This window comes from Periplaneta americana, chromosome 8 (assembly GCF_040183065.1).
Source record: "Periplaneta americana isolate PAMFEO1 chromosome 8, P.americana_PAMFEO1_priV1, whole genome shotgun sequence".
NCBI classification, from domain to species: domain Eukaryota; kingdom Metazoa; phylum Arthropoda; class Insecta; order Blattodea; family Blattidae; genus Periplaneta; species Periplaneta americana.
In genome coordinates this window covers 42,596,720-42,620,444 of record NC_091124.1, presented here as the reverse complement: position 1 = coordinate 42,620,444, position 23,725 = coordinate 42,596,720, and the positions used below count along the sequence as shown (strand labels likewise).

The 23,725-nt window shown below is 34.6% G+C and overlaps 1 protein-coding gene across 4 annotated transcripts in view; it reads right to left on the bottom strand.

The window, feature by feature from the left end:
- LOC138704683 (C->U-editing enzyme APOBEC-1-like) overlaps window positions 1-23,725 on the bottom strand; it is a 43,051-nt gene that overhangs the window by 5,648 nt on the left and 13,678 nt on the right. The window contains exons 1-5 of one of the 4 annotated variants that reach the window (XM_069832812.1): window positions 23,192-23,583; window positions 19,400-19,769; window positions 16,911-17,104; window positions 14,628-14,749; window positions 2,389-2,442 (exon numbers count right to left, since the gene is read on the bottom strand). In XM_069832812.1, the coding sequence (XP_069688913.1) occupies window positions 2,389-2,442; window positions 14,628-14,749; window positions 16,911-17,104; window positions 19,400-19,704 (675 nt within the window). In that variant the 5' untranslated portion in view covers window positions 19,705-19,769; window positions 23,192-23,583. Of the gene's footprint in view, window positions 1-2,388; window positions 2,443-14,627; window positions 14,750-16,910; window positions 17,105-19,399; window positions 19,770-20,689; window positions 20,839-23,191; window positions 23,584-23,725 lie in introns of those variants that run through there. The other 3 variants (XM_069832810.1, XM_069832813.1, XM_069832811.1) reach the window with 3 other exon arrangements.

The following is a 23,725-nucleotide window of genomic DNA, read 5'->3' as shown; positions in this document are numbered from 1 at the left end:
AGAAAGGTAAGTGAAGCGAGACGACAGGTACGAAGGAATAGAAGAGTTCAAGATTTCGAAGAGAAAGAGAAGTGAATGTAAATTTCTTTTCTTATCTAGTTTAAGCCAACCTATTGCTTCCAGGGATGGGGTAATATGATCATATTTACGAACATTGCTTACAAAACGTACACACAAATTATGAGCACGTTGAAGTTTCATTTTGTTGTCGCTGGAAAGGTCAGTCAGTAAAATGTCAGCATAGTCAAAATAGGGAAATACAAGGGTCTGCACAAGGGACTTTTTTAAGCAAGAGGGAAGATGAACATTTATCCTTTTTAGCACATGAATAATAGAATATACTTTTCTGCAGGTTTCTGTGATTTGCATGTCCCAGTTGAGATTATTATCCATGTGAATGCCAAGATTTTTTACCGAAGAACTGAAAGGGATATGCACTGTACTTACTTTAACGGGGGAAATGTCGAGGTGCTTTACAGCGTCGGTTTGCCGTTTGTGTCCTAATATGATTGCTTGTGTCTTTCCAGGATTGATATTAAGATGGAATTTCTTTGTCCATGTCACAATCGAGTCAATGTCTTCGTTCAATTTATCTATAGCGTCATTTATTCGATCTAAGCGGGAAGAGATGTAGCATTGAAGGTCGTCAGCATACAAGTGATAGTTACAATGCCTTACATGAGATGTAATATCACTGACATATATTGTGAACAACAATGGTCCGAGTACCGAACCCTGTGGTATACCTGATGTTATGTTAAGCCAGGAAGAGCTTCGATTCCCGGATACAACACATTGTTGTCTTTCCCGTAAGTAGGATTCGAACCAACTCACAGCAGTCTCTGACAAATGCAGATTTCTCAATTTATGGGTGAGCAGGTCGAAATTTACAGAGTTGAAAGCTTTGCTAAGGTCAAGAAGTGTTAGTATTGTTACTTTATTAGAGTCGATTGCTTCACGAATGTCTTCGGTCACTTTAAGTAGAGCAGTGCTTGTGTTGTGTCCAGCTCTGAAACCTGACTGATACTTGTCGAATATGCATTTCTGGATTCGCCCATACGTGCTACATGCCATGCCCATCTAAAACGTATGGATTTAATGTTCCTAATTATGTCAGGTGAAGAATACAATGCGTGCAGTTCTACGTTGTGTAGGATAACTTTCTCCATTCTCCTGTAACTTCATCCCTCTTAGACTCAAATATTTTCTTAAGCACCTTATTCTCAAACATCCTTAACCTCTGTTTCTCTCTGAAAATGAGAGTCCAAGTTTCAGAGCCATACAGAACAACTGGTAATATAACTGTTTTATAAATTCTTTCAGATTTTATGACAGCAAAGGAAATACATAGTGACAAATGAACTAAAGAAATACAGAATATGAATATAGGAAAAACAATTCAACAAGAGAAAAGTGGTAGATGTTAGGCCTATGCTATAATTATAGACTGGTATAATATGAAACAAATTTGGTTTAAATATAAAATAAAAATTATTCAAATGCTAAAATATTTTGGTTCTTAAACAATTTGCAGCAAGTTTATATAAATTATTTCCAAATTAAATCTTTCGAGATTAATAGTTTTGTATTTTAATATGATAAGTTATCAAATAAAGTAAAATAAATCTGCATATTAAACAGCTTTTCAGCACCATAAAATCCTTACCCAAATACCAGAATTAGATAACTTATTTTTTTTACACTGAAGAGAGAGAAAAAACATACTTCTTATACTTGCTAGACTCAGTACTGGTTACAATATAGACAAGTAACTTTTCTATTCTTAGATGGAAGAACAGTAAAGTTGGAAGAAGAACAGTTTGGCTTCAGGAAGGGAAAAGGTATGAGAGATGCAATTGAATTGCTACGGTAAATCAATCGGCGAAAGATACCTAGAGAAGAATAAAGAAGTTTCTGAAGTTTTCTCAAGTTCAATGTTTGTGCAGCAATTTTGCACATTTGCATGTAAAGTCTGTCACATTTTTAGAAGTCGAGTAGCAAAATGTGACTGGGGCTTAAATCCATATACTCATTTTTATTCTTATCACCCAATGTGTATTTTTTTCGGTGCTTCTCAAATTTTTTTCACCCATGTGTCCTTCCACCATATATAATTCCCCCCATGTTTACCAAAATAATAATGCATATAAAATTGAAAATATTTCATTTAATAGATTAATACACATAAATTTGTCTCATTCATTTGTTTTTTATAATCCTCATTCCCTCCTAAAACCTACAAAATTCCTTCGCAGCTTTAGATTATATGAGTGTGCCGCTGGATTTTAAATTATACGTTTAGTGTGCCACATGTTGAAAAAAGTTTGGAAAATGCTGACATATGGGATCATTTTGTACAATTACAAATATTACATAAAATATACGTACATACATCACCTGACCAACTGTGGTCCTCGTCTCATCAGCTATGCACCGTGAATACTAGACAAAACAAGAAAAAGAACGCTTCAAACAATGTAAATATGAAGGAACGAGCAAAAGACTTAAAATAAAGTAAGCCTAGTGAATTTGTAGTCGATCAATACTTGGATTGCTCTGTGCTGCACGTAAAGAAGGCATGTGAGTGTTAGGCCTATATCTACGTATATTGTATATTTTATGTAGTGTAAAAACTCCTAATGGACACAAGACAACATAGCCAACAGCTTCTAAACTCATTCTGAACATTAAGGTTGTCCGCATCATGTTCACTGAAGAAAAAACTCTCCACTGAAGTATTATTTCCAGGAGAGACAGAGATAATTCAATAAACGTCTGCAGTTGTGCCCAAGGAAACCTTTTCTCAGAGGAAAATTTACTGGTTGAGTGGAAGAGAAGGTCTTAACTCTGTCAGTATAAATAAGTAAATAAGTAAATAAATAAATAGATAAATAAATAAATAGATAAATAGATAGACAGACAGACAGATAATTAAATAGATAAATAGATAGATAAATATATAAATAGATAAATAGGTAAATAAATAAATAGATAAATAAATAGATAAATAAAAAGATAGATAAATAAATAGACAGACAGACAGACAGACAGACAGACAATCAAACAGACAAACAAACAGACAAACAACCAAGTAAATAAATAAATAAGTTAATAAATAAATAAGTAAGTAAATAAATAAATTAGTAAATAAGTAAATAAATGAATAAATAAATAAATGCATGAATGAATGAATGAATGAATAAATAAAGAAATAAATGAAAATAAATAAATAAATAAATAAATAAATAAACAGAATGAATGTATAAATGAATGAATAAATGAATGAATACATAAATAAACAATTAAATAAATAAATACATAAATATGTAAATAAATAAATAAATAAATAAATAAATAAATAAATAAATAAATAAATAAATAAATAAATAAATAAATAAAGAAGTAGGTAGGTAGGTAGGTAGGTAGGTAGGTAGGTAAGTAAGTAAGTAAATAAATAAATAAAATTCATTCCATTTTCAACAAAGATCAGCACATTCCCGTTCCAGTTTGCTATTTTCTCTGAAGTTTACATAGGCCTATTTTTTCAAGCATAAAATTTCATAAAATAAATTATTTCATCCGGGACAAGTCCATCTAAATCTGAAGAAAAATAATGACCAAATGGAGGAGATCTGAGTAATGCACATAAGTTATAGGTATATTCCACACATACCCTACTCACTGAGAAAATCAATAGTATTTTCGTAAAATTATATTATAACACTGAAATTTTGGGGATATCTGGTGACATTATTAAGTTCGGGGACTGTCCTCGGAAAACGGAAGCGTCTTATAACCTTAATGTAGTGGAATGTTGTAGTACTTGACGCCGCAAGAACAGTCAACCATTCATCACTCTACAGGTTGTAACTTTAATAATGGCAACTATTTATTTACTACGAATATACAAGTAATACATCTGTGAAACTTCTACAGTCCTTCAGTGTAGTAACCAGCATTGTCTACAACTCGTTGCCAGCGATGTGGAAGTCGTAGTATCCAGTGGCGGTTCCTCGGGGAGGGAAGGGAGGAACGCCCTCCTCACATTTTTTGTGACTTGAAATTCGAAGAAGATCAGATAATTTTTATCTTCACAGCTATCAGAAAACCTCGGTTGATCGAGTTTTAAACAACGCGCGTTCATGTGCTGCTAGAAAACTGTGAGAAAGATGCGAGATTGTTTGTGTGGAGGAAAGGCAATCCTTTCCTCCTTTAATGCAGTTAACACACATAGACAACAGCGCACTAGCGGCCAGAGAAAGAAGCAGAGTTTTAAAGCAAGTGAATGAACAGTTAGGGAGGAGATCCTCCTCTGATTCGGCGCATGGGCGGGAAATAGTGCAGCAGAGAGTGGTCGTGCAGCAATCATGCGTTGTTGCATTCAACCAAACTATAACACATCTAGAAGGAGACACAATAAAAACAGTTTTAACGCAAAGCTTTGAAAGACTTCATATAAACTTTTTAAGTCCAAACCTGTGGAGTAACGGTTAGCGCGTCTGGCTGCGAAACCAGGTGGCCCGGGTTCGATTCCCGGTCGGGGCAAGTTACCTGGTTGAGGTTTTTTCAAGAGTTTTCCCTCAACCCAATATGAGCAAGTGCTGGGTAACTTTCGGTGTTGAACCCCGGACTCATTTCACCGGCATTATCACCTTCATCTCATTCAGACGCTAAATAACCTAAGCTGTTGATAATGCGTCGTAAAATAACCTACTAAAATAAAAATAAACTTTTTAAAAATTATGTAAATCAAAATATATTATTCATTGCACTTTATATAGGCTACTATTCATGGTTTGAAACTTTCGAGGATATTTGAAAGTTAAAGTCGGGTTTATATAAAACAAAGAGGAAGTAGTTCTACGTTATTATCGCAGATCTTTTTGGCCCCTGAAATTCACTTCCATTCATTGTCTACTAGACAGGGCAACAGGCAAGTTGTCAGTTTTGTACAAATATATTTGAAATTGAAAGTACTCCAAACTACATTATTTTTAACATAAAAAAATTAATCGACCACCGGCAGCTTTAAACAATAATGGTAGTATGATTTTACAAGAAGCGACATTTCTCAAAAGCATGTGATATTGAACTTGTAAAATGTACATGTGGCAACACAGACCACGTGGGTGGGTGCAGTGTTCTCTCTTTCCTAACAGATTATTTCCCATTCCCATTTCCGTACAAAGGTTCCGGTTATGTGTTTGTAGCTAGTCTCTTCCTACACGTGTGATGCTGTAGTGTGGACGAAAAATGCTGCGATGTTGTGAATTTCCTTATAATTGCTAATTTGTGCAATTATTCAACAATGAATGGAAGTGAAAACATATTATATTTTGGACAATTTAGGAAATTCAGTTTACAAGAACAGATTATTGCTAGTCTCATACAAATGGGAAGGCCAACCCCAACACTACCTAGACTTACATGTATGCATATAGGCTAATTTCTAGCATGTTTCATTCAATAAGGTGTTATTTTATGGTATTAAATTCTTTCTCCTCTTAAGAAATATGGAGGAGCCGCCACTGGTAGTATCCCTGTAGCAGCTCCTGTTCTGTTGATGTTTCTGATGGACCACCCTACTGCCTGCAGAATATCGGGAACAGTCCGGAATCGAACGTCACGAAGTGGTTCCTTTATTTTTGGGATTAAGTCATAATCGCAGGGGCTAAAGTCCGGTGAATGTGGTGGATGAAAAAGCATTTCCCACCCTCAGCGACTGTACAAATCAGCTACAGGGTGTGCCGTGTGCGCCCTTGCGTTACCCTGCAAAATAATGGAAGACGCGTGGACGCTTTCTTCCTCAGATTATGCTCCAAAAAATGACGGAAATACTGTGCATTAACATTCGTCTTTGCGGGATGGTATGTGTTAGGATGACGCTGTCACAGTTGTACACAACAATCAGCATAACTGTCACTTTGTCTTCGAATTTCCCGTGTACCTTTATCATAAAATCTGATTATCCTCAAAAGATCACGGAATCTGTTTCGGATCATGCCTACAATATATGCTGATCTGTCAAGTTCTCCACACCATAAATTATGATAGTCCAAGCATTGGCACCTATCAATATCAGAATACCCAGAAACGCAAGAAATTCAGTCCTATTTGTTTCCTCAATATTATTCCTTCTCCCCTCTTCATTTGTGTGTTGTAGAATTTTTGAGACTATCATCATCCATGGATTTTATAAAGGATTCATATAAATTGTCTACTTTACCTGCTGGTCGTAGTCTCGGTTTGCCACGAATTATACAGGGACATCACTTTATTTTTACCAACATTTTTAACATTAACCTAGCTATACTCGGAAACACTGTTGCCCCCTTCCATTACAGGAGTTTGATGTTACTAGTGCAATATGTAAACAAATCATTTTACTGGGTATAGGAGGAGAGAAAAGTAGTGTATCCATTTATGTTGTAAGGAAATACGATATTACGATTTTCAGTTTGATCATCACTTTTACGGAATTTATCAAAATACAGTAGAATAGTAACATTTTTTTTTTCAAAAACTCAACTTTTCAGGCGGCTATGTTCGTTATGTAATATCTACTTTATTTAGCATATTAATTATTGGTGTTAACATACAATATAGAGAGTGCATTTAAATTGAGGGGGTCATAAGTAAAAGGCTGTAAGTGCACTTAAGTTACTTTTGAGAAAATGGGATTTAAATATTTAAGCTTTCGTAAAATCGGTGAAATTTTTATTTAAATTTTAATGTGTAATACGATTAAAATATCACTTTGCCACTAAAATTTTAGATACTTTTTCTTACACTGGATGCACTTAACTCATGTTATTACAAATGTCACTAGCATTCCTTTGCTTCTAGCCACCTCAATTCAAAAAAAAGCTAATCTGAATTTTTAAACAAGTTGCTGAAAATGGTTGCCGTTCATTACAATGCAGGCTTCAATTCAGTACGCATATTATGAAAAACATTTTGAAGCATATTCTATGAAATTGAATTTATCGTTTCTTGAATATAATTTTTTAGTACGATATTATTAATATAGGTTCTTTCTTCTATAGAAAACGCAATCATATTTATGAAACACACTATACACTGCAGTGTTTACTTCACTGATTGAAGACTTCGAATGCAACAGCGGCCGTAAGTTTGTGTGTCTGACGGGAGCAAGGACATTAGTGAAGGGGTGAGAGTGAAGTACATTCAGAAATGCAGGTACAATAAAAATGCAAGTAAAAATAAAATGATGTCCCTGTATTAGCAACGGTTCTTCGACCAGAGCGAGGTGGATTGAGTATAAACACTCTAACACTTTTTGCCATATATGTAACTACATTGGTATTTCCATTGCGAACATAATCGAATCATCAGTTGTATCATTTTCACTTTCGTTTACATTTATCTCTTCTACATCATGCACTGTGTCTTCATTTTCACTTACATTGTCATCTTCACTTTGATAATAATTTTCTTCCTCTCCTTCTTCACTAACAACACTTAGGTTTTTATCACTAATAGTTTCTGGATATTTATATCATCATAAACTAACACTGCTCACAGATCAAAAGCAATTGAATTACTAAAAACGTTTCCTGCTACCAATAATAGTAAAACATGTTCTCATGTAGTATACAGGCACCATTGTTGTCGATATTTAAATTTAAAACATTATGACAGCACCATAATTAATCGTTGATTAAAAATTTAGCATATTAAAAAATAGTTACATGCTGGACCAAGGGGGGGGGGTTATTGTGTGTCACATAGAGTTTTCATAAAGTAAACAAGGCAGATTATTTGAAAATATTTGTTTTCTTATAGATTCACAAAATTTGAAGTTTTTCTGACACAATCATGGAATATGAACTTCAAAATAATATTATTACAATTTTAATAGCCAAATTAAAAATGTGTGGACACAAAATGACCCCCCCCTTGGTCCATGGAGGGTTAAGTAGAAGTTCGTAATGACCTGGCCCATGTCTCATCAAGCGCAACAATACGCCGTAAGAAGGCGTCTCCTTCACGATCATAACGCTCCAAGTGAGTTTGAGCGGTGTCGTATCGTATCCATCGCTGTGCCTCCGTCAAATCCCAAGAAACCCACCTAGATGCAATTTTTCTCATTTTTAGGCGATTCATATGCGATATTCCTATCTCCTGGCTAACCCACGTACCGTCTGTCGTCGATCGTTGTCTAATAGCGCGGAAACAGCTTGCACTTCCTCTTCACTAACACTCGGACGACCCGGCCGAGCCATGTTTTCCACGTGGTCATTCCCCTCGTGAAGGCTCGAACCCACCTCGTCCTGTATGGTAACGCCGTCACTCCACATGCCTCAACAAGACCGTCATGACATTGTCGTGCTTCTACGACCACGGGCAGATTGAATTTTCAGCCAAGATCGCTGATCCTGCTTTGTAAACACAACCGCTTAGAGTTGTAACTATACCTCAGCCGTGGCGAATATCTGACTCGTTGTGGCTCGCGATGGTTTCTCTTGCTTTCTACCTCCCACAACCCCCACCCGTCACTCACTGGAGCCAAACTCCGTTCCATTTGTAATTGACTCTGATCTGCGAGTGGCATATCATCGCAATGTCTCTCTCGAATACATGTAGGCCCCTACATCTACAAAAACGAAAGTTTCAAGTAGGATGGGAGGTCGCATTTTTTGCTGCCAATATGATGAGAATATTAAATGTATGATTTATTCACAAGTATTACGAGGAAAACGACTGTACAACATAAAACGAATGTAAGAATAATGCGGTTAGATCTTCAATTTAAACTCACAGATTTACAATGTGATGTTAAATGAAAGCTAGATGTAAGGACTTGACAAATGTTTAACTTTTCAAATCTTTGCCAAAAAATCAATATCCTTTCTCTTTTGAAGCCATGTTAGCTACAACTTACGTTTGTGAAAAATTATTTTTAACAACGAAAATAGTAAAAACCAAATTTAGATGACGGCTGACAGACAAATACCTTCGTGATCAACTACGACTGGCATTAAGTGACATCATTCCTGATTTTGAAACTTTGTCGCAGAAACATTCTGAAGACAGTTAATTTTAGGTTGCGATAATGTGTGCTATGTTTCATTGTTCATTTCTTTCTTCGTTACACGTACTAAACATTAATTTGTAGCCTTGTACTGTATAAAAATTGTATTTAAGTGCTTGACGTAAGGAAAATGAAAATCCGTTAATAATTCAGATAGTTGCTTCACTTCCCCTTCGGGTGTCCGCCTCCCTCCATAGGTGCTATGCACATTGCAGGTTACACAGTGGCTCGGCGCACGATGATATTTTCGCCACGTCTGCTATACCCCGACATTAAAACCTGTGCCACAAACCAGTGTTCTTTGGTGCGCAGGTTGTCATAGTGGGGGATCTGTTGTGTTGTAGATGCGCTCCCTGATCGACGTCTTGCAACGAGTACGTTCTAAACTATTCGAAACAGCACTCGTGTCCGCGTCCAATCTTTCCCTTTTCAATCAAATATTAATATTCCATTTCGACGTATTAGGTATAGTTAAAACAGATTGTAATACATAATAATGGAAGGGAAACCAAATGTGCGCGGCAGGCTTTTGAAAAGTGACGCGCGTAAAATTATTTACAACGTTGCGAAGTATTTATGGGGTAGGTACAGCTTACAGCAGTAAAATTTTTGGAAATATTCAACATTTTTTCCCTCCATTACTGTATCTTGTACAATAATGCAAATTGGTACCGGTACGTATAAAACACTGTCCTTCTGCTATATTAAAAAAAATATCTCTACGATTTAAAATAATTATTTATATATTTTTTTTTACAAATTCAATATGGTGGCAGTTCACTGTGCAGTGACGAAGCGTTTCCCTCATAATTCATACACATGTAAACTTTTTCATGTTCTCTCTCTTTTATTTTATTACTTAAATTCATGTTTACAATATCATGTTCTTTCAACTATATTCCTCAATAAATAATATATATATTTTTTATTTTGTTTTAGAAAAAAGTACTGATACTTGACCATTGTTTTAAATGAATGTATTTTTTATCAGACAATCTATCAAAGGTAGAGAAGTGATCTTGTATCATATTGTAGATATAACATGCATAAATACACACAAAAAATTTCATCACAGAATGTTGACTAGTTTTTGAGTTATGTGGAAAATGCTTCATCATTGCACAGTGAAATGAATTTTGAAAAAACAAAATGTAAATATTTTTTTAAACCGTAAAAATATATTTTTCATATAGCAGAAGGACAGTTGGGAGGCCGGGGTTAAAAAGAACTTTGGGGAGGCCGAGACGCAGGTGGGAAGATAATATTAAAACGGATTTGAGGGAGGTGGGATATGATGGTAGAGACTGGATTAATCTTGCTCAGGATAGGGACCAATGGCGGGCTTATGTGAGGGCGGCAATGAACCTCCGGGTTCCTTAAAAGCCAGTAAGTAAAGTAAAGTAAAGTAAAGCAGAAGGACAGTGTTTTACACATACCAATTTTCATTATTGTACAGGGACATCACTTTATTTTTACTTGCATTTTTATTGTACCTGCGTTTCTGAGTGTACTTGACTCTCACCCCTATCACTAATGTTCTTGCTCCCGTCAGCCACACAAACTTACGGCCGCTGTTGCATTCGAAGTCTGCTAGCAGGGTAAAGAATATAGTGTGTTTCAGAAATATGGTTGCGTTTTCCATAGAAGAGAGAGCCTATATTATTGAAGCTTATTTCCAGGGGCAGGTATTTATGGAGATTAATTTTATCATTTGTGTTTTTCAATATTGGTGTCGCCAGAGATTGTTGGAGATTGATTTGTACTCTTGTTGGATATTAATGGAAATTTTGGAAAATACAACTATTTTGAAATTGGAGTATTAACTCTGTATGAATATTACTTTCCAAATAATTAATATTAAAGGTTCATTGGATTCTGGTAAAGGTGCGGTATGGCCAATAGACAATATTTGTTGGATTGAGACTGTATTTAACACACATTCATTAAAAACGGAAAAAAAAAAAAACTTGCAGCCCTCAAATAATACTTTCAAATTATTAGTGAAATGTTGAATTCTCCGTCTTTTGTGTTCACTAATGTAATTAGAACACCTGGAATACCATGTAATGTAGCCTACTTGAATGTGCAACAAATCCAAATGAAAAAATATCCGAAAAAAGAACTCAGAATATGAAATTCGCTAAAAAACGACACAATAATAATAATAATTCACGAATGTATTCATATTTTGCTATTAAGAACTCTATTTCGCGATTTGTCGCGATTGTTTTATCCGCATATTATTAATCAGAATCACTTAATTCGTAAAGATTAGTAAAAATCTATTGCATATCTATTATGTCGTGATTTTCGCGATCTCCGTAAATACCCTCCCCTGCTTATTTCGCACAGGTACGGTGTGTAGCATGACTGAATAACTTTATTTGTGTGGACTGAGCAGAAGTGAAGATTAGAGTTACCGAAAGTACGGTAATATGCTGAATAAAGTAGCCATTTATAATGAATAAAATCGCCTGAGGAGTTGAGTTTGTGGAAAAAAAATGTTACTACTCTACTATATTTTGATAAAATACCGTAAAAGTAATGATCAAACTGAAAATCCTAATATCGTATTTCCCTGTAACATAAATGGATACACTACTTTTCTCTCCTCCTGTAACTAGTAAAATGATTTGTTTACATATTGCACTAGTAACATTAAATTCCTGTAATGGAACGGGGTAACAGCGTTTCCGAGTATAGCCAGGTTAATGTTAAAAATGTTGGTAAAAATAAAGTGATGTCCTGTATAAGATACAGTAATAGAGGAAAAAAATGTTAATATTTCCAAAATTTTACTGATGTAAGCTGTACTTAACTCCTCACAAGAGAAAAAAAAATAGAAAAGTAGAAATAATGTATAATGTATAATGTTGTCACATCAACGAGGAAGCTACGGGAGTTTCGGCCAGCTTGATAAAAAACGTTTTGAAGGAAGGAGCAGTGTCATTGTCTACCACAGTTGGAGTCCGACTAGTGTAACCCGGCCTAGCGAGCTGCTCGTATAGTGATGACATCTCCCCCTCCATGGACACGTGAGTATTGGAAAAGTCGAAGGTCTTTTGTAGTTGGTCGAGCTATAACAGGAGACTAACTTCAACTCTCCACACCGCATGCGCTGTGAGTCGGACGGAAGAGTCGTTTTAGGGGGGAGGGCAGACATACACTAACATGTGGTAGAAGTGACAACAATTAACTCCGTCTCGTTTCGCTTTTACAGCGGTGTTGCCACTCTTTAAAGTTACACCCCACGAGCAGAGGACGAGCGACCTGGGTCACAAGAGAAGGACTAGGCTAGTTCAGGTAATAAAATTAGTTTTGTTTAGTTATATGTCTGATCATGCGCACTGCCTCCTTTCCGGGATTTATAAATAGAGAGCGGAATTTAGGCAAAAAGCTATTTTTTTTCCTTGATACATACAGACTTTCTCTCTTATATCGAATTATGCACACTTCATCCCCCTCTTATTTATTCGCTCGTTTTCATACTCTCTCTCGCTATCATAATATTAATACTCGATGACAACGCGATAACAGGCTAGAAATTCCACTTCACACATCATCTCTGTATTCTTCATCTTTCACTGTTGCTACCTCTCGTTACTGGAACTCTCTGCCGCCTGAAGTCAAGGGCTGCCGAACATTGAAATCTTTCAAATCCAAGTTAGAAAATTATCTTATGACGAGTTGCCAAACTAACTTACTATTATGACAAGTGTTGTATTGCATGTTTCCACGTATTCACATTTTTTTAAATGTTCTAGTGATATTTAACTTATTTTATATTTTTGTTTTCATATTTTCCGATAATGGTATATCTATAATGTGATAAGTTCAGCTATATATAATCATAATTTTCCTGTGTGTACTTAAAAATATTGTATTCATTGTATGCTTTGTACTGCACTATTTTATTACTACTACTACTACTACTACTACTACTACTACTACTACTACTATTATTATTATTATTATTATTATTATTATTATTACTATTCCTATTTATTATTATTATTACTATTATTATTACTATTCTTATTTATTATTATTATTATTATTATTATTATTATTATTATTATCATCATAATCAATAATTGTCTTATTTTTTATACTTTATACGTCTCATTTATTTTGACCTGCTGTTCACATTTTATTATGCTTTTTTCTTTCTTTCTGTATGTTATATATTATGTCTGATTTCTACTTACTTTTGTTTAAATTTTATTATTATTATCTTATTCAGTTTTGTGTGTAAAACTGTAGTGTACTTTGTAAATTTGTAGTGTTTTTGTAACGTTTTTACTCCTGGTTGAGTGTTAGAGAAGGCCGTATGGCCTTAACTCTGCCAGGTTAAATAAATTATTATTATTATTATTATTATTAAGTTATTATTTAATATTTACATTTTTCATGGAAATATACGTATAAATAAAGAGGTTTTATAGTGCCTAAAATGTCTATTTCGACGTTAGTGCCTATTTTTAAGTTTTTTTTTTTTAATTTTTGCATCATTTTTCGTGACTGTTACTGTTTTTCTTAACATCCTTTACCGTTTACATTTCAAGACGGATAACAACTCCTTCCTAGCAGTGAACAACACAATAGAGAAGTACCTCCGGGCCACCCCTTCTCATTCTTACAATCTCTCAATCCAAACATTCCAACTTTCAGTCGGCCTGGGTGGCACAATCGGTATAGCGCTGGCCTTCTGTGCTCGAGGTTGCGAGTTCGATCCCGGCCCAGGTCAATGGGATTTAAGTATGTTTAAATGCAACAGGCTCATGTCAGTGCATTTACTGGCATGTAAAAGAACTCCTGCGAGACAAATTATTATTATTATTATTATTATTATTATTGTTATTATTATTATTATTATTATTATTATTATTATTATTATTATTATTAAATCTTCCTCTGTCTGTCAGCAATTTAACACAAACTCGCTTGGTTGTACATAATAAGCATTCTCTTACATTCCAAGACAGATAACCCCTCCCATTTTTTCTCACCATTTGTAAGTACAGCAGTGAGCGACACAATAGCCACAATAGGTGCTGATCATCTACTGTGAGGCAAACTATGGAAATGTGATTGGTGAATGAAAAACACTCTTATATTAGTGACATTCTTTAACAAAAAAAGCTATTTTTTATTTTATAGAGCCTAAATAAAGGAGTTTAAGAGCCTATTTTAGGCGCCTAAAATGCCACTTTTTAGGGCCTAAAATTCCACTCTCTAATTATAAAGTATCAGTGCGACAAAACATTTTTATACACTGAGTATTGGACATCTGGGATTTCTACACAACTTCAAAGGCCTATGTATGAATATTACGACCATACGAAACATTAAATTTGAGAAAAAATGTGATTTGTGGGGTTTCTGCAATTCACGATTAAAATATAATGTACTAACGCAGACACGTTCTGACAAACACACCCCACAGTACACTAGATAAGAAGTATGACGGAAGCACCAACAACCACAGTTTTAATACTTCGATAGGGAAAAGCTGCGTATTTGCATTCAGTAAGAGAGACATCACGCACAAATAAATTAAAATATTATTCACCTCATACGCGGAAAGGATGAAGTCAAGCTGATTTTGCCAGTTTAAATCCCATTCTTCTCTTTCTGGGTCGGAAAGTTTTAAAGCACTTCCAGTTGCTTCCGCCAAGACAGACCAGTCACGTCCTGTGAAATTATTTCGCACAGAAGAGCACAATTTTAATCCCAATTCATTATATTAACCCTGTGTTACTGTGGTGAATAAAAGTTACTTTCGTACTGTGGTGGGATGTGACAAAGTAAAGAATGCTAATAGATACTAACATTTTTGGGTACATCTGCTGTGTCTACATCTGTTGAAGCGTCTAAATCTGCTGATACTTCTACATCTGCTGCTACTTTTACATCTGATATATCTACTGTTGAAACGTCTACATCTGTTGCTACTTTTACATCTGCAATGTCTACATCTGTTGCTACTCCTACGTCACCTATCTCCAGCTGGTACTACTTGTACATCTGCTGTTATTTTTACAGCTACTGCCAGTTCTGCTATTGTTCTACTAACCTGCTTTGGGGATTGGCTTCGAAATCTGGACTTCAGCCCCTCGAGACTCAAATCCGAGAATTCAGAAAAAGACCTTTGAAATTAACCTTAAATTTAGAACAGGAGCAAATGTTCAAGGCAATTAGTAGAAATACTAATTCTTCGTCATTTTAAAAGAAAAACTAAATTATTTCTTTAAATAAATTCATTATAGAGTATTTGATATATTATGCTATTCAAAAGTCACTTCAAATTTAAAGAGTTACAGGTATTGGGAAAACAATGGGTCTTGCTTTTATAAAACATTGGGAATATGTCCGTCGTTTTCTGGTTCACCAACTCCACTTCTTTTGCTACAAAATGTACAGCATTTTTCAGGCAATGTCCCAATTTCTTCCCAGTTAGAGTCTTTCAATTACTGCAGTGTTGTTGGGTGTGGCATGGAAGCTGGCTCTTTAAGGTAACCACATAATCAAAAGTCGGCAGGATTGAGATCTGGAGATCGTGATGTCCATAATGTTCAAACGTACCTATTGATGACACGATCGTCAAAAATCCGTGTAATTAATTGTTTTGCAGGGGTGTAGATGTAGAGCAGTGTGCTATCCTATGTTTTACAGGTTGTGAGGGGGATGTCTGGGGATGATGAAATTCTGTATCATACTGTAATATTGCTCCCAATTTACTGTGACAGTCTCTCTCACTGTTATCTTCTTCGAAGAAATATGGACTAATGATGCATTGTGAAGTGAAGCCACACCGTACAGTGACTTTCAAATCATGAAGACGCTGCTGAATTAAAATCTAAGGACCATTTTAAGACCAAATTATGCATTACGTGTGTTAATTTCATCATTAAGAAGTGTGCAACGTTTGTCCAGCTAACTATACAGTAGTTAAATTGGATCTCTGCTACCACAAAAAAAAAAAAAACAAAAAACAAAAAAAAAACAAAAGTCATGTATTTTCTAAGTGTCACTTTCTTCGAGTGCGAGAACTGATTTTATTTCCTACAAGTATACACTAACATGTTCTGCTAGAATTTTACAAGCATTTCCAGAACTCATTTGAAGGTGCCTGAATATCTGACAAACATTACTAACACCACATTTATTTCTGCTTATCTCATTACTTATCGGAAGCACCTCACCAGCAGTAACATCACTGATTAACTTTGATCTTTCATATTTTATCTTATCAGCAACAGAACTTGTTTTCTCAAATCTTCATACTAAATCCAACTGAAAACGGATGGAACATGAGGTTTCTTTTTTAAATTAAGTGCTCTAAATTTTCTCAGACCTTGATAAAGACTCCATGAAAGCAATGGACCAGCTGTATCGTATCTTTTGATGAAAGGACCATGGAGTAAAATTTGGAAATTCTTCTAACAGTACTACTAAAATAATTAACATTTGAATGAACAAAATGATAGCTATACAAATGTAAAAACTGATACATGAAAAACCTCACTGTTTGCTAACACAGTGACTTTCTTGTTTAAACTTCAAATGATAAAAGACTTATAAAGATTTGAATTTCAAAGAGAGCATTTGAATAACATATTTTTAAATAGTTTTTCACATGGATATTCAAGGTATATTCTCAAGAAACAGAAACATTCATTACATAAATTCAAGACGTAACAAATGATCTGTGTGTAGCTATTGCAGTTGCATTTTTGGAAACCTTAAAGAGAAAATAAAATATTAAACAAAGGCCAACTTGGAGCTCATGTTACATTAGAGATTATGTAAACTAGCCTTGCATTATGTGTGAATTTCCTTTCTTCAGGCTTACTTGTGAATACACGTAGAGTGATATCAGGAGAGGCGTTCAATCGACGAAGACCCATCCGATGGACCTGATCATCGCCACGGAACACACAGCTGAACATGACGGTGAATTCGCATCTGGGGCGCGACATGGAGAACTGGAGGATGACATCCGCACATTTGGTGCAAGGGGAATACGACAGATAAAGGTCAACACACCTGAAATAACATGATTTACTGTAATACAGTAGAACGAGGGTTAACACTAGAAACTAACCACTAAGAGCTAAGTATTAGGAACTAAAATATAAAAATAAAGAAATTAGATTAAAAATAAATGTAAATGAAATAATACTCGTATATATCATATAACTACAATCTAAAAATAAAGAAATTACATTAAAATAAATATAAATGGAATAATAAATATCATGTATCATGACTACCATTACCACAATATAATATAATATAATATAATATAATATAATATAATATAATATAATATAATATAATATAATATGGTATAGTATAGTGTAGTATAGTGTAGTGTAGTGTAGTGTAGTGTAGTGTAATGCAGTATAGTATAGTATAGTATAGCATAGTATAATATAATATAATATAATATAATATAATATAATATAATATAATATAATATAATATAATATAATATAATATAATATAATATAATATGGTATAGTATAGTGTAGTATAGTGTAGTGTAATGTAGTGTAGTGTAGTGTAATGCAGTATAGTATAGTATAGTATAGTATAGTATAGTATAGTATAGTATAGTATAATATAATATAATATAATATAATATAATATAATATAATATGGTATAGTATAGTGTAGTATAGTGTAGTGTAGTGTAGTGTAGTGTAGTATAGTATAGTATAATATAATATAATATAATATAATATAATATAATATAATATAGTGTAGTGTAGTGTACTGTAATGCAGTATAGTATAGTTTTTTTAGTAGGTTATTTTACGACGCTTTATCAACATCTAGGTTATTTAGCGTCTGAATGAGATGAAGGTGATAATGCCGGTGAAATGAGTCCGGGGTCCAACACCGAAAGTTACCCAGCATTTGCTCATGTTGGGTTGAGGGAAAACCCCGGAAAAAACCTCAACCAGATAACTTGCCCCGACCGGGAATCGAACCCGGGCCACCTGGTTTCGCGGCTAGACGTGCTAACCGTTACTCCACAGGTGTGGACTAGTATAGTATAGTATAGTATAGTATAGTATAGTATAGTATAGTATAGTATAGTATAATATAATATAATATAATATAATATAATATAATATAGTATAGTATAGTATAGTATAGTATAGTATAGTATAGTATAGTATAGTATAGTATAGTATAGTACAGTACAGTACAGTACAGTATAGTATAGTATAGTATAGTATAGTATAGTATAGTATAGTATAGTATAGTATAGTATAGTATAGTATAGTATAGTATAATATAATATAATATAATATAATATAATATAATATAATATAATATAATATAATATAACGTCAAAGTGTCGCATATCATTTTATTGCAAACTTATGAAGAAATAGGCGTAGGAATTTCTTCACAAGTTTACAATAAACTAATGCTATGTCACAACTTTTTAACAAAGAAATATTGCAGTATTTCTTAAGTTTGCAATAAGGCAATATGCGACAGTTTCTTTGAGAGCTGTGATATAATGCAGGGTGGCCCAAAAGTCATTGCCCATTAAAATGAAAAAAAAAAAAAAAAAAATACACACAGATCGAATGGTAAAATTATACTTTATTGACAGGTAATTGATTGATTATATAGCTATGCACTCTAATATTTACATTGGTAACAGTCACTAAATGTGAGATGAAAATGAAAGGCGGGTAATTTGAAAACCATGAAGAGTTTGAAAATCTGCAGTGCCTGGGAAAAGTGACACAAGTCAGTTCCCACAAACCTTTTTTGATAATTTATTGATAACTTACGGAACATCTGATCCCTTGGAAAAAGAGACATAAGTATTTCTCCCATTACAATAATTCATACAGAAAAAAATCAAATCGACATAAACCAGTGTAAGTTGTCAATAAATGATCAAAAACGGTTTGTGGAAACTGACTTATGTCACTTTTCCCAAGCACTGCAGAAATGTAATCCAAGTTGAATAATGGGTAGTGACTTTTGGGCCACCGTGTATAATATAAATTACGACGAAGTGAAGAGAAGCGACTAGAAGCATTTGAAATGTGGATATGGAGAAGAAGAGGAAAAGGAATTGGTTGGGTCACTGGTTGAGAAGAAAATGTCTACTGAAGGATGCACTGGAAGGAATGGTGAACGGAAGAAGAGTTCGGGTCAGAAGAATATATCAGAGATAGACGACATTGAGGTAATATATGGAATATTATATGTGTGGAGATTAAGAGGAAAGTGGAAGGTAAATTGGAGAACGCTAGGTTTGCAGTGGGCAGAAAACTATGAATGACAATATAACATGACAGTTGTTACTGTGCAGTGTGATATCTTTGCTCCTTCTCTTGTACTTGTTGGAGTGCCTTGACCGTAGCGTGGTCCCCTGTGTTGTACTTGCTGAATTCCCAGACAGTGTCATCTACGTCATCAAAACGCGCCTTTGCCATCACCACGCAACTTTTGCGGAAAATGGGGCGCCCGTTCCTGTAAAATTCATTCCACCTGCTTCTGAATAATTGGCGATCTTCTGGCGGAATTAGGTAGAACGTTTGCGCATTGTTACGGCGGCTTCTTCCCCCTCCCCCCGCGAAGGACACATAACGCCTTTGTACTGCCGTCATATGAGAATTTATATTTCAGCAAGACTCGTTGGTAGTCATGGAAACGCTCAGGTAACAGATGAATTCTGAAAGAAATATAATATACGAGTTATTATATGGGAACAGCGATTATCAACTGATTAATATTGGGGACTGAGATGTGAAATCGATCGTAGTCAAACAGGACTGGCAACTGACGGATAATGAAAAACTTAACAGGAGAAGGAAAGAGACAAAAAATGTGTGGGAATTAAATGATGGAAAGAAAGGAGAGAAGGTAAAAGATAGACAATATGAAATAAAGGAGAAGAAAAATAAGTTTAAATAAGTAAGGGAATGAAAAGAAAGATAAAGGAAGGGACACGAAAAGAGAATTGAAAAGAAGGAAACAAAAGAGCAAAGAATCTGAAACAAGAGTGCGAAAGAAGAGTGACTGGAAAACAAAAGTGATGCGGAGAGAAGAGAGAAAAAAATAAAATAAAGAAGCGAAGAAAGTAAGAGAGAAAAATGGAAATGAAAAAAGAAGGGAAAATAAAAATAGAAGTGAGAACGGATAGAAAGACAATACAAATCAATTCTTAACATTCTTGGTAACAGAAGTATGGTTTAGATCAGCGATATTCAATCTTTTTTGTTAGCGTACCCCAAAATACATTTTCTTTATTTTCAGAACCCAACCTGCAATGTAATTATGTAAGAAACATGCAAAATAAATTATTATTATTATTATTATTATTATTATTATTATTATTATTATTATTATTATTATTATTATTATTATTATTATACATTCAGTAGTTATTGTGCGATAAAGTAGTCTTGAATTATGTAAAGTGTTATTGAAGCAAGGAAAAATAATATACATCTTGATTACACAATTTTTTTAACACTGTATCACTTCGGAATATGTATTATATGACTTTCTTGTGTTAAATACTATCGTAACTGGTTTATATGTTTCGACCTTTTATGGGTCATCCTCAGAACTCAGTGAATATGTGTTTACCTGAGTTAAGCTGGAGGCGTAGAAAACAGCACGGAGTTTTATCAGCACTGATACGATGCACGTAGTCAATACTACTGACCCGAAGCTGTATCGCAATCGATGAGATAAAACTTAACAGGAAGGGGAAACCCATTCCTTTCCCCTCGCTATCGCTCTTCTCTCTGGTCACGTGATTACATTTCGAGTAGGGAAGCGATGTCCAGGTTAACTGCACGTGTAGACATAGCATTCGTTCTAGTAGACGAATGGAAATAATTTGTAGTGGAAACATACTGTACATGCGAGTTAAGGCTGGTTCACAATAAACCGGGAACGGAAACGACAACGAGAACGAGAACGGAAATATTGTTAAAATAAATTAATTTAAATTTGAGCCTTTACAATTAACTATTGCGAATGCTCACATTTAAATACTTTTATTTTAACAATATTTCCGTTCTCGTCCTCGTTGTAGTTTCCGTTCCCGGTTTATTGTGAACCAGCCTTTACTCACCAGACGTGGACACCGAGGGCCTCGCGTGGACGGACGAGGGACTTCATGCTTCATAGCCATTGTTGCCAACTGGACGAAAACTTCTTCAAAACTGATGGAATTTCAACGTAGCGGATGGGAAAAGGTGATGGATTTTCTGGCGGAAATTACGATTTGCATCACGTTTTGACTTTTTTTTTTTTGCTGTTTGGGGGGATTTTACTTTTTCTTTGGACAGCCCTGCCCGTGCCGTACCATGTTATTTTTATTTGAATCAAGATTATTAAGTCAGCTGTGTTAAAATTCGCTTTTTATTTGTAAGATGTTATAAGCAGACGCAGTTTGAAAGTATACGCATATTTTAACATTCGGGGAAAATTGGACTTATTTAGGAGAGAGTCGAGTAGTATCGGACAACGGGTAATATCGGACAGTTTCTTTCATCTACCACTCGATGATAGTATCTGATTGACATTGTTACGTTTCTGTGATGTCGCATAGAGAAACGTAACCATGTCATTCAGGTACTACCATATGGTGGTAGATGAAAGAAATGCACTGTCCGATATTACCCGATGTCCGATACTACCCGACTCTCCCCTACGTTTTAGAAATAAGGCGACGACGTAACAGTAGAAAATAGGTTAAGTGAAGGTATTAACGCCATCAATTAAAAAATAGGTTACAACTGACCAGAAATACGGACAATAATATTGATCTTTTAGATATTGATCATTTGTAGCCTTTTCTATAGAATGTACATTAAAAAAATTGTAATTGTGAAAAGGTTTCACAACAGTACAAGTGAATAAAAGTATGACTCAAACTGGCACTTTTACCTGATAAGACTCTGAAATCTGCTCGCATCGTTCAGTGGCTTGAAATTAGTGGTTTATAAGTTAAGTTTTACACGGAAACGTCCACGCTATTGAAATACGCCAGAGGGATAAATGGTTCTCTATCAGATTTTCTATCGATATGAACAAAAATCACGATCGTGTTCGCAAAAGTTACCGAGTACGAGAGTGTTAAAGATTTAGGAAAAACTTTTTTTTGTTTTTTTTTTTTTTTTTTTTTGTTTTTTTTTTTTTTTTTTTTTTTAGAAAACTATGAACCTTCCACCAATATGATATTAAGTAGCGTACACTGAATTTTGTCAAGGAAGGATTCATTATTAAAATTGTTTACAATTTACATTATCGATATTTTAACTGTTGTGTATTATTATATTTATTATTATTATTATTATTATTATTATTATTATTATTATCATTATTAAAAGTATGAAAAATAATGCAAAAACGTTAAAGGAACATTCCAGAATAAAGTCAGATCTCAAACTAACGAACGGGTGAATACCGATCTTAAAATGAGTTTAAAATCGACAATGCACATTATTTAAATATCCACTGCAGAACTGTCAAAACAACTTTTACAATATGTTTCACAAAAAGTTAAAATTTCATATTATGTCAGCTTCATTTTATTACAAGGTCGTACTAGGCGGTAGGTCTCTCTATAATAAAGGTAGCATTGTTATAATTCAAATGTGGCGCAACACCAAGCACAGGGGTTATATTGAAGGAGGGGGGTAAGAGGACGATGCCTTATGTCGATGTAGATTTTGTTACTCTCATAGTGAGAATTAAAGAAGGGAATACGATTGTTGTTTAGTCAACTGTCCGAAGACAGGTCTGAACCTCACAAGTGATACTAAGAAGGCACCACTTATGAGGCAACTAGGTCAGGAGACAATGTGATAGGATGGCCAGTTCCTTTCCCCCTCCGGAATAAGATTATGGATAAAAAATATTCAAATCTAAATACAACGAAGGGGGTTGCAAACGCCCCTGATGGTATTACAGTTTTTTGTTACATAAAACTTGAGCTGTTCACTCTGAAAATCTGCATGGTTATTTCACTTCCACTCTGTATTTGCAATCATTATTATCTAATTTATTGAGTATACAATCACGAAACAGATAGTGAGTACATTGAAGTATTTACACTGATATAATTGTATCACTTACCTTTTAGTCTAATACCATGTCCAATGAGACGTTCTGTCATTTATTTTTCAATATGTTCTGCTCGAGATGGTGACCATTAGAATTAATGCATAATTTCCATCTTTGGATGAACGACCTTCAGATTGTTCTACTGTTGGCTGCTGAATGCATGCACAAGTATCAATCATATATTGCTGCATATCTTCTGGTGATACATTTCGATAGACAGCGACCTTAATCGCTACCCATAGGAAGAAACCTGATGACGTGAAGTCTGGTGAACGAGCGGGCCAACTGGTCTACTACGTCCAATCCACATACCAGGATATTTTCAGCCCAGAACACGACGGTTCTCAAGGCATAATGTGCTAGGCACAAATCATACTGGTACCACATAATCACTCTGTTCCTCAAAGGTTTGGCCTCCAAAGAGTAAGGAAGAACGGTTCTTAAGAATCTGGTATCATCATCTGCCATTTATGAAATAAGGCCAAATAACAGTATTATAGTGCTACAATTTGCCATTTTACTTTCGGACATTGTAATAGGTATATA